The 12,300-nt window shown below is 48.9% G+C and overlaps 1 protein-coding gene across 1 annotated transcript in view; it reads right to left on the reverse strand.

Annotated features, from left to right (window-relative positions):
- Positions 1–1,416: 1,416 nt before the first annotated feature.
- The window catches only part of LOC139370069 (forkhead box protein K1-like), a 31,245-nt gene continuing 20,361 nt past the window's right edge, over positions 1,417–12,300 (reverse strand). The window contains exons 5-9 of the mRNA XM_071109382.1: positions 6,864–7,057; positions 6,140–6,306; positions 4,133–4,417; positions 2,256–2,435; positions 1,417–2,086 (exon numbers count right to left, since the gene is read on the reverse strand). Coding sequence (XP_070965483.1) covers positions 1,866–2,086; positions 2,256–2,435; positions 4,133–4,417; positions 6,140–6,306; positions 6,864–7,057 — 1,047 coding nt within the window. The 3' untranslated portion in view covers positions 1,417–1,865. The remainder of the gene's footprint in view (positions 2,087–2,255; positions 2,436–4,132; positions 4,418–6,139; positions 6,307–6,863; positions 7,058–12,300) is intronic.

Below are 12,300 nucleotides of genomic sequence, written 5' to 3' on the forward strand. Positions count from 1 at the left end.
GGTCACACAGCTGAGATCCACAGAGTAGTACAGAGTATTATAGTATCATATCAGTATCATATCACCTGTGTGACCCAGGTGTGGTATACAGTATTATAGTATAGTACATAGTATTATAGTACAGCGTATTATAGTATAGTACAGAGTATTATATTATAGTACAGAGTATTATATTATAGTACAGAGTATTATAGTACAGAGTATTATTGTATAGTACAGAGTATTATAGTACAGAGTATTATAGTATAGTACAGAGTATTGTAGTACAGTACCGAATATTATAGTATAGTACAGAGTATTATAGTACAGAGTATTATAGTAGAGTATTATAGTATAGTACAGAGTATTATAGTATAGTACAGAGTATTATAGCACAGAGTATTATAGTACAGAGTATTATAGTATAGTACAGAGTATTATAGTATAGTACAGAGTATTATGGTATAGTACAGAGTATTATAGTATAGTACAGAGTATTATAGTATAGTACAGAGTATTATAGTATAGTACAGAGTATTATAGTATAGTACAGAGTATTATAGTACAGAGTATTATAGTACAGAGTATTATAGTATAGTACAGAGTATTATAGTATAGTACAGAGTATTATAGTATAGTACAGAGTATTATAGTATAGTACAGAGTATTTGCAGTGTGTGTCGTTGACCCAGGTTAGAAATCAGCACCTTCTAATGATGAAATTAAACACAATCAGATCGTCTAAATTAGATTAGCCTCCTCCCTCCTCTCCTCTTTCCTCTCTTCCTCCCTCCTCTCCTCTCAACACACACTGGGTCCTGCAGGGCCCCTCTCCTGAGCCACAGCGTCTGCTGGTCCTTACCTCAAACCTAAAGCAGTACACGATGTTGGGAGTAGGGCTCTGGTCTGAAACAGTACACTACGTTGGGAATAGGGCTCTGGTCTGAGACAGTACACTACGTTGGGAGTAGGGCTCTGGTCTGAAACAGTACACTACGTTGGGAGTAGGGCTCTGGTCTGAAACAGTACACTACGTTGGGAGTAGGGCTCTGGTCTGAGGCAGTACACTACGTTGGGAGTAGGGCTCTGGTCTGAAGCAGTACACTACGTTGGGAGTAGGGCCCTGGTCCCAGGCAGTACACTACGTTGGGAGTAGGGCTCTGGTCTGAAGCAGTACACTACGTTGGGAGTAGGGCTCTGGTCTGAGGCAGTACACTACGTTGGGAGTAGGGCTCTGGTCTGAGGCAGTACACTACGTTGGGAGTAGGGCTCTGGTCTGAGGCAGTACACTAAGTTGGGAGATATGGTGCTAGGGGTTAAAGGTCAGGGACAGGCTTATTGATCACTGGCAGTTACGGATGACTGATCAGTGAGAGTTCAGTGACAGCTATCAGTAGGAGGTTTGAGGTCAGGGGTCAGAGGGTGAGCCAGCAGACACTGGGACCCAGGGGTCAGACTGGTGAGATGGTTCACCCAGAGAGGCTCCTCCTCCTCTAGACACCAGGTCAGGGGGTGAACCAGCAGACACTGGGACCCAGGGGTCAGACTGGTGAGATGGTTCACCCAGAGAGGCTCCTCCTCCTCTAGACACCAGGTCAGGGGGTGAACCAGCAGACACTGGGACCCAGGGGTCAGACTGGTGAGATGGTTCACCCAGAGAGGCTCCTCCTCCTCTAGACACCAGGTCAGGGGGTGAACCAGCAGACACTGGGACCCAGGGGTCAGACTGGTGAGATGGTTCACCCAGAGAGGCTCCTCCTCCTCTAGACACCAGGTCAGGGGGTGAACCAGCAGACACTGGGACCCAGGGGTCAGACTGGTGAGATGGTTCACCCAGAGATGCTCCTCCTCTAGACACCAGGTCAGGGGGTGAGAGTTCAGCAGTTCTACTTTCTGTTGTCGTGTGGCTGAGAACTCATGGCCACGATGACTGGCTGCTGAATGGGGGGAGGAGCCGCCTCGTCCTCCTCCATCTTAGGCCTCTTAGCCTGGGGGTCGCCTGGCACCTCCGGCCCAACATCAGGCCCCGCGCTGGGCTGTCTGCTCACCAGGACTGGGGGGGAGCTGGAGGCCTGGGCTGCCAGGATCTGGAGAGGACTGGTCAGAGCTGGGAGTGGGGATGGGAGGCAGGGGAGGTGAGGAAGAGGAGAGAGGAAGGACAGAGTCAGTACAACACCATAATGAGACATAACTCACCATGCATCAAATGAAATTAACATAACAACCATGTCAACAACAAAAAAAAACAACAACACCGGTTGCTAAGGTAGCCGTACCGTAAGCGTTGGCGACGCCGGTAGCCGTGGCGACGGCGGTGTGTTTGCCGTTCTGAGTGACAGGGCGGACAGGAAGTTGGTGCAGCCCCAGAGATAGGCCACGCCCCTCTGACCCCTGACCCCCCTGTTGAGCTCCCTCCAACGACTGGATCACTCGCTCCCTGTTCTGCTGCTGCGAGTCTGGGGGGGAGAAACGTATTAATATACTGAACACCGATATAAAACAACAATATAAAACAACATATAAAGTGTTTTGTTACACGAAGCTGAAATAAAATATCCCAGAAATGTTCCATACGTACAAAAATGCTAATTTCTATAAAATGTTGTGCACAAATTTGTTTACGTCGCTGTTAGTGAGCATTTCTCCTTTGTCAAGATAATCCATCCACCCGACAGGTGTGGCATGTCAAGATTGCCGATTAAACGGCATGAGTATTACACAGGTGCACCTTGTGCTGGGGGACAATAAAAGGCCCCTCTAAAATGTGCAGTTTTGTCACACATCACAACGCAATGCAACAGGCGTCTCAAGTTGAGGGAGCGTGGAATCGGCATGCTGACTGCAGGGAATGTCCGCCAGAGAATTGAATGTTAATTTCTCTACCATGAGCCACCTCCAACGTGAGGAAGCCAAAATGGCCACTGGCCTCGCTGGAGAAGCCGTCACCTCATGCTTCAGCATGATAATGTACCAGAGCCCCATGTTGCAAGGATCTGTACACAGTTCCTGGAAGATGAAAGTGTCCCAGTTCTTCCACGGCCTGCAGACTCACCTTCATGTTTTATTTTAAAGTGACATATAATATAATATAAATATATATATATATATAATATAAATATATATATATATATATAATATAAATATATTTATATTATATATATATATATAATATAAATATATATAATATAAATAAATATATAAATAAATATATAAATAAATAAATAAATAAATATATAAATAAATAAATAAATAAATATATTATATCTGTGACCAACACATGCCTTTGTTCCCAGTCATGTGAAATCCATAGATTAGATGAATTTATTTCAGATGGACTCATTTCCTGAACTGTAACTTGATTAAAATCTTTTAAATTGTTGCATTTATAATTATTTATTTTGGTGTGTTAGGAAAAATTCAATTCTGGACATTTTCCTTGCCACCAAAATAAAAGTTGACATAAATAGGTGTATAAAATAATCCTGTACCTCCTTTTCCCTGTTTATTTATGTATACACCTATTTTATGTCCACTTTTATTTTGGGGAAAAAAAAGTCAGATTTTGAATAAAAATCGACCAGATTCATAAAAACAAACAGCAGCTGGAAGACAAACTGTGGAAAAAATACCGTGAGGTCTATTACACCTGTTGTGTTCGGTGAATGTGACAAATACAATTTGATTTGACATGTCTGGGTGAGAGATATGTAGAACATACAGTATTCAGACCAGATTCACTCACATTTTGCACGCCCAATTTTTCAGTTTTTGATTTGTTAAAAAAGTTTGAAATATCCAATAAATGTCGTTCCACTTCATGATTGTGTCCCACTTGTTGTTGATTCTTCACAAAAAAATACAGTTTTATATCTTTATGTTTGAAGCCTGAAATGTGGCAAAAGGTCGCAAAGTTCAAGGGGGCCCGAATACTTTACCAGAAGGCACCGTTTATACACAGTATGCATCAGATCCATAAGGAACCCTATAAACCTTCAGCACAATACACTCGTGGAGATTTCAAAGGATTTGATTGGTGTAAGCAATATGGTTCCATTTCTACCTAGCCTATCAGAGGGCGAGGTAGAACTATTGCTATATTACTATGACTGGTCAGGAGGGTTCATTTGGGATTGGGGTCACAATCTAGCCGTACCTCTCTGCTCGCCGGTGCCCTCTGCTCCCTGCTGGCCAGCGCCGGTATTACCACGACTCTGGCCCCCGCCGGGGGTGAGGATGTACCCATTCGGGGGGTGGGAGGCCGTAGCCGTGGTGACCAGACGGAGCATGGTGAGGGTGTTGGGGGGGCTCTGCAGCATGTGGAGGGTCTGTCCCCCGGCGACTCCGGGGCCCGAGAACAAGGCCAGGGGTTTACCCATCCCCGAGGGCAGGGGGTGGGGCGGGGCGGCCATGATCACAGGCTGGCCATGTACTGGAGAACCTGGGACACACACACACACACAAACACTGTCTTTAGTTGTCTGAGCATCTGTAGATGTGTCCCTACCTGGGTAGCTCTGCATCTAGTGAGGAGGACAGGTTATGGTGTAGATGTGTCCCTACCTGGGAAGCTCTGTATCTAGTGAGGAGGACAGGTTATGGTGTAGATGTGTCCCTACCTGGGAAGCTCTGTATCTAGTGAGGAGGACAGGTTATGGTGTAGATGTGTCCCTACCTGGGGAGCTCTGTATCTAGTGAGGACAGGTTATGGTGTAGATGTGTCCCTACCTGGGGAGCTCTGTATCTAGTGAGGACAGGTTATGGTGTAGATGTGTCCCTACCTGGGGAGCTCTGTATCTAGTGAGGACAGGTTATGGTGTAGATGTGTCCCTACCTGGGTAGCTCTGTATCTAGTGAGGAGGACAGGTTATGGTGTAGATGTGTCCCTACCTGGGTAGCTCTGCATCTAGTGAGGAGGACAGGTTATGGTGTAGATGTGTCCCTACCTGGGGAGCTCTGTATCTAGTGAGGAGGACAGGTTATGGTGTAGATGTGTTCCTACCTGGGGCGCTCTGTATCTAGTGAGGAGGACAGGTTATGGTGTAGATGTGTCCCTACCTGGGGAGCTCTGTATCTAGTGAGGAGGACATGTTATGGTGTAGATGTGTCCCTACCTGGGGAGCTCTGTATCTAGTGAGGAGGACATGTTATGGTGTAGATGTGTCCCTACCTGGGGAGCTCTGTATCTAGTGAGGAGGACAGGTTATGGTGTAGATGTGTCCCTACCTGGGGAGCTCTGTATCTAGTGAGGAGGACAGGTTATGGTGTAGATGTGTCCCTACCTGGGGAGCTCTGTATCTAGTGAGGACAGGTTATGGTGTAGATGTGTCCCTACCTGGGGAGCTCTGTATCTAGTGAGGAGGACAGGTTATGGTGTAGATGTGTCCCTACCTGGGGAGCTCTGTATCTAGTGAGGAGGACAGGTTATGGTGTAGATGTGTCCCTACCTGGGGAGCTCTGTATCTAGTGAGGACAGGTTATGGTGTAGATGTGTCCCTACCTGGGTAGCTCTGTATCTAGTGAGGACAGGTTATGGTGTAGATGTGTCCCTACCTGGGTAGCTCTGTATCTAGTGAGGACAGGTTATGGTGTAGATGTGTCCCTACCTGGGGAGCTCTGTATCTAGTGAGGAGGACAGGTTATGGTGTAGATGTGTCCCTACCTGGGGAGCTCTGTATCTAGTGAGGAGGACAGGTTATGGTGTAGATGTGTCCCTACCTGGGGAGCTCTGTATCTAGTGAGGAGGACAGGTTATGGTGTAGATGTGTCCCTACCTGGGGAGCTCTGTATCTAGTGAGGACAGGTTATGGTGTAGATGTGTCCCTACCTGGGTAGCTCTGTATCTAGTGAGGAGGACAGGTTATGGTGTAGATGTGTCCCTACCTGGGGAGCTCTGTATCTAGTGAGGAGGACAGGTTATGGTGTAGATGTGTCCCTACCTGGGGAGCTCTGTATCTAGTGAGGAGGACAGGTTATGGTGTAGATGTGTCCCTACCTGGGGAGCTCTGTATCTAGTGAGGAGGACAGGTTATGGTGTAGATGTGTCCCTACCTGGGGAGCTCTGTATCTAGTGAGGAGGACAGGTTATGGTGTAGATGTGTCCCTACCTGGGGAGCTCTGTATCTAGTGAGGAGGACAGTTTGTGGTGTAGATGTGTTCCTACCTGGGGCGCTCTGTGTATATCTGTACTCTGGTACGGAGGCCAGTTTGTGAGCGAGGTCGTGGTGGTGAGACAGAGGAGATCCCTCTCTAGAGAGACACTCTGGGGTCTGAAGACCACTGGAGGGAGGGGAGAGGAGACCCTGGTGGGTGGGGGAGGCTGGGGCACTCCTAGAGAGGGGGAATGGTTAGGGCATTAACACAGTGCAAACACAACACCCTCCAGCGAAACAACACACCACCCCGCTCCCCCCCCCCTCCGGAGAAACACACCCCCCTCTCCTCTCAGACTGAGAATGGGACTTTTCATAAGGTGAGAGCGAACACACACTCCAGGATTGTTTCAGACACACACCTTACTGAGAGAGACTTACTTTGTTCTATCCAATCAAACGAGAGCAGAAGCAGAGAGGGGAGAGAGTTAAACAGAAAGACAGATTAGAACTGTTTAACTGACAGAGGACAGAGAGGGAGTTAAACAGAGGCAGAAACAGACAGATTATAACTGTTTAACTGAGGGTTTACAGGTCAATACATTAAGGAGGGTCTGAAGAGAAGCTACTGTGTGTGCAGGCTTTTACTACAACCCTGCACTATAACACACCTGGTTCTACTAACAGTTGCTCTTCACGAACTTGATTAGCTAGAGGTCAGCTAGAGGTCAGGGATTAGCTAGTGGTCAGCTAGAGATCAGGGATTAGCTAGAGGTCAGGGTTCAGGGGTCGTACCTGGACGAGAGCGGTCCGAACGGCGTGCGGAAGCAGGCCACGCCCCTCTGCCGTCTCTTCCTGAAGGCTTGTTCCACCAGCTTGCCCTCGGAGGCCGAGTCCACGCGCCAGAAACTACCTTTCCCAGGCTCCTCCTGGCTACGAGCCACCTTCAGGAAGTAACGGTTCAGAGACAGGTTGTGGCGGATCGAGTTCTGGGAACAGAGGAAGGGGAGGAGAGTTGGTGATACTTCGGAGAGAGAACACAAATTTACATCAAAAACCTAGTTACCTGGTAGTAGGGGTAGGTGACGTGTCTAGTTACCTGGTAGTAGGGGTAGGTGACGTGTCTAGTTACCTGGTAGTAGGGGTAGGTGACGTGTCTAGTTACCTGGTAGTAGGGGTAGGTGACGTGTCTAGTTACCTGGTAGTAGGGGTAGGTGACGTGTCTAGTTACCTGGTAGTAGGGGTAGGTGACGTGTCTAGTTACCTGGTAGTAGGGGTAGGTGACGTGTCTAGTTACCTGGTAGTAGGGGTAGGTGACGTGTCTAGTTACCTGGTAGTAGGGGTAGGTGACGTGTCTAGTTACCTGGTAGTAGGGGTAGGTGACGTGTCTAGTTACCTGGTAGTAGGGGTAGGTGACGTGTCTAGTTACCTGGTAGTAGGGGTAGGTGACGTGTCTAGTTACCTGGTAGTAGGGGTAGGTGACGTGTCTAGTTACCTGGTAGTAGGGGTAGGTGACGTGTCTAGTTACCTGGTAGTAGGGGTAGGTGACGTGTCTAGTTACCTGGTAGTAGGGGTAGGTGACGTGTCTAGTTACCTGGTAGTAGGGGTAGGTGACGTGTCTAGTTACCTGGTAGTAGGGGTAGGTGACGTGTCTAGTTACCTGGTAGTAGGGGTAGGTGACGTGTCTAGTTACCTGGCAGTAGGGGTAGGTGACGTGTATAGTTACCTGGTAGTAGGGGTAGGTGACGTGTCTAGTTACCTGGTAGTAGGGGTAGGTGACGTGTCTAGTTACCTGGTAGTAGGGGTAGGTGACGTGTCTAGTTACCTGGTAGTAGGGGTAGGTGACGTGTCTAGTTACCTGGTAGTAGGGGTAGGTGATGTGTCTAGTTACCTGGTAGTAGGGGTAGGTGATGTGTCTAGTTACCTGGTAGTAGGGGTAGGTGATGTGTCTAGTTACCTGGTAGTAGGGGTAGGTGACGTGTCTAGTTACCTGGTAGTAGTGGTAGGTGATGTGTCTAGTTACCTGGTAGGTGATGTGTCTAGTTACCTGGTAGTAGGGGTAGGTGATGTGTCTAGTTACCTGGTAGGTGATGTGTCTAGTTACCTGGTAGTAGGGGTAGGTGACGTGTCTAGTTACCTGGTAGTAGGGGTAGGTGACGTGTCTAGTTACCTGGTAGTAGGGGTAGGTGACGTGTCTAGTTACCTGGTAGTAGGGGTAGGTGACGTGTATAGTTACCTGGTAGTAGGGGTAGGTGACGTGTCTAGTTACCTGGTAGTAGGGGTAGGTGACGTGTCTAGTTACCTGGTAGTAGGGGGTAGGTGACGTGTCTAGTTACCTGGTAGTAGGGGGTAGGTGACGTGTCTAGTTACCTGGTAGTAGGGGGTAGGTGTGTGTCTAGTTACCTGGTAGTAGGGGTAGGTGACGTGTCTAGTTACCTGGTAGTAGGGGTAGGTGACGTGTCTAGTTACCTGGTAGTAGGGGTAGGTGATGTGTCTAGTTACCTGGTAGGTGATGTGTCTAGTTACCTGGTAGTAGGGGTAGGTGACGTGTCTAGTTACCTGGTAGTAGGGGTAGGTGACGTGTCTAGTTACCTGGTAGTAGGGGTAGGTGACGTGTCTAGTTACCTGGTAGTAGGGGTAGGTGACGTGTATAGTTACCTGGTAGTAGGGGTAGGTGACGTGTCTAGTTACCTGGTAGTAGGGGTAGGTGACGTGTCTAGTTACCTGGTAGTAGGGGGTAGGTGACGTGTCTAGTTACCTGGTAGTAGGGGGTAGGTGTGTGTCTAGTTACCTGGTAGTAGGGGTAGGTGACGTGTCTAGTTACCTGGTAGTAGGGGTAGGTGACGTGTCTAGTTACCTGGTAGTAGGGGTAGGTGACGTGTCTAGTTACCTGGTAGTAGGGGTAGGTGACGTGTCTAGTTACCTGGTAGTAGGGGTAGGTGACGTGTCTAGTTACCTGGTAGTAGGGGTAGGTGACGTGTCTAGTTACCTGGTAGTAGGGGTAGGTGACGTGTATAGTTACCTGGTAGTAGGGGTAGGTGACGTGTCTAGTTACCTGGTAGTAGGGGTAGGTGACGTGTCTAGTTACCTGGTAGTAGGGGGTAGGTGACGTGTCTAGTTACCTGGTAGTAGGGGGTAGGTGTGTGTCTAGTTACCTGGTAGTAGGGGTAGGTGACGTGTCTAGTTACCTGGTAGTAGGGGTAGGTGATGTGTCTAGTTACCTGGTAGGTGATGTGTCTAGTTACCTGGTAGTAGGGGTAGGTGACGTGTCTAGTTACCTGGTAGTAGGGGTAGGTGACGTGTCTAGTTACCTGGTAGTAGGGGTAGGTGACGTGTCTAGTTACCTGGTAGTAGGGGTAGGTGACGTGTATAGTTACCTGGTAGTAGGGGTAGGTGACGTGTCTAGTTACCTGGTAGTAGGGGTAGGTGACGTGTCTAGTTACCTGGTAGTAGGGGGTAGGTGACGTGTCTAGTTACCTGGTAGTAGGGGGTAGGTGTGTGTCTAGTTACCTGGTAGTAGGGGTAGGTGACGTGTCTAGTTACCTGGTAGTAGGGGTAGGTGACGTGTCTAGTTACCTGGTAGTAGGGGTAGGTGACGTGTCTAGTTACCTGGTAGTAGGGGTAGGTGACGTGTCTAGTTACCTGGTAGTAGGGGTAGGTGACGTGTCTAGTTACCTGGTAGTAGGGGTAGGTGACGTGTCTAGTTACCTGGTAGTAGGGGTAGGTGACGTGTCTAGTTACCTGGTAGTAGGGGTAGGTGACGTGTCTAGTTACCTGGTAGTAGGGGTAGGTGACGTGTCTAGTTACCTGGTAGTAGGGGTAGGTGACGTGTCTAGTTACCTGGTAGTAGGGGTAGGTGACGTGTCTAGTTACCTGGTAGTAGGGGTAGGTGACGTGTCTAGTTACCTGGTAGTAGGGGTAGGTGACGTGTCTAGTTACCTGGTAGTAGGGGTAGGTGACGTGTCTAGTTACCTGGTAGTAGGGGTAGGTGACGTGTCTAGTTACCTGGTAGTAGGGGTAGGTGACGTGTCTAGTTACCTGGTAGTAGGGGTAGGTGACGTGTCTAGTTACCTGGTAGTAGGGGTAGGTGACGTGTCTAGTTACCTGGTAGTAGGGGTAGGTGACGTGTCTAGTTACCTGGTAGTAGGGGTAGGTGACGTGTCTAGTTACCTGGTAGTAGGGGTAGGTGACGTGTCTAGTTACCTGGTAGTAGGGGTAGGTGACGTGTCTAGTTACCTGGTAGTAGGGGTAGGTGACGTGTCTAGTTACCTGGTAGTAGGGGTAGGTGACGTGTCTAGTTACCTGGTAGTAGGGGTAGGTGACGTGTCTAGTTACCTGGTAGTAGGGGTAGGTGACGTGTCTAGTTACCTGGTAGTAGGGGTAGGTGACGTGTCTAGTTACCTGGTAGTAGGGGTAGGTGACGTGTCTAGTTACCTGGTAGTAGGGGTAGGTGACGTGTCTAGTTACCTGGTAGTAGGGGTAGGTGACGTGTCTAGTTACCTGGTAGTAGGGGTAGGTGACGTGTCTAGTTACCTGGTAGTAGGGGTAGGTGACGTGTCTAGTTACCTGGTAGTAGGGGTAGGTGACGTGTCTAGTTACCTGGTAGTAGGGGTAGGTGACGTGTCTAGTTACCTGGTAGTAGGGGTAGGTGACGTGTCTAGTTACCTGGTAGTAGGGGTAGGTGACGTGTCTAGTTACCTGGTAGTAGGGGTAGGTGACGTGTCTAGTTACCTGGCAGTAGGGGTAGGTGACGTGTATAGTTACCTGGTAGTAGGTGTAGGTGACGTGTCTAGTTACCTGGTAGTAGGGGTAGGTGACGTGTCTAGTTACCTGGTAGTAGGGGTAGGTGACGTGTCTAGTTACCTGGTAGTAGGGGTAGGTGACGTGTCTAGTTACCTGGTAGTAGGGGTAGGTGATGTGTCTAGTTACCTGGTAGTAGGGGTAGGTGATGTGTCTAGTTACCTGGTAGTAGGGGTAGGTGATGTGTCTAGTTACCTGGTAGTAGGGGTAGGTGACGTGTCTAGTTACCTGGTAGTAGTGGTAGGTGATGTGTCTAGTTACCTGGTAGGTGATGTGTCTAGTTACCTGGTAGTAGGGGTAGGTGATGTGTCTAGTTACCTGGTAGGTGATGTGTCTAGTTACCTGGTAGTAGGGGTAGGTGACGTGTCTAGTTACCTGGTAGTAGGGGTAGGTGACGTGTCTAGTTACCTGGTAGTAGGGGTAGGTGACGTGTCTAGTTACCTGGTAGTAGGGGTAGGTGACGTGTATAGTTACCTGGTAGTAGGGGTAGGTGACGTGTCTAGTTACCTGGTAGTAGGGGTAGGTGACGTGTCTAGTTACCTGGTAGTAGGGGGTAGGTGACGTGTCTAGTTACCTGGTAGTAGGGGGTAGGTGTGTGTCTAGTTACCTGGTAGTAGGGGTAGGTGACGTGTCTAGTTACCTGGTAGTAGGGGTAGGTGACGTGTCTAGTTACCTGGTAGTAGGGGTAGGTGATGTGTCTAGTTACCTGGTAGGTGATGTGTCTAGTTACCTGGTAGTAGGGGTAGGTGACGTGTCTAGTTACCTGGTAGTAGGGGTAGGTGACGTGTCTAGTTACCTGGTAGTAGGGGTAGGTGACGTGTCTAGTTACCTGGTAGTAGGGGTAGGTGACGTGTATAGTTACCTGGTAGTAGGGGTAGGTGACGTGTCTAGTTACCTGGTAGTAGGGGTAGGTGACGTGTCTAGTTACCTGGTAGTAGGGGGTAGGTGACGTGTCTAGTTACCTGGTAGTAGGGGGTAGGTGTGTGTCTAGTTACCTGGTAGTAGGGGTAGGTGACGTGTCTAGTTACCTGGTAGTAGGGGTAGGTGACGTGTCTAGTTACCTGGTAGTAGGGGTAGGTGACGTGTCTAGTTACCTGGTAGTAGGGGTAGGTGACGTGTCTAGTTACCTGGTAGTAGGGGTAGGTGACGTGTCTAGTTACCTGGTAGTAGGGGTAGGTGACGTGTCTAGTTACCTGGTAGTAGGGGTAGGTGACGTGTCTAGTTACCTGGTAGTAGGGGTAGGTGACGTGTCTAGTTACCTGGTAGTAGGGGTAGGTGACGTGTCTAGTTACCTGGTAGTAGGGGTAGGTGACGTGTCTAGTTACCTGGTAGTAGGGGTAGGTGACGTGTCTAGTTACCTGGTAGTAGGGGTAGGTGACGTGTCTAGTTACCTGGTAGTAGGGGTAGGTGACGTGTCTAGTTACCTGGTAGT

This window comes from Oncorhynchus clarkii, chromosome 17 (genome assembly GCF_045791955.1).
Source record: "Oncorhynchus clarkii lewisi isolate Uvic-CL-2024 chromosome 17, UVic_Ocla_1.0, whole genome shotgun sequence".
NCBI lineage: Eukaryota > Metazoa > Chordata > Actinopteri > Salmoniformes > Salmonidae > Oncorhynchus > Oncorhynchus clarkii.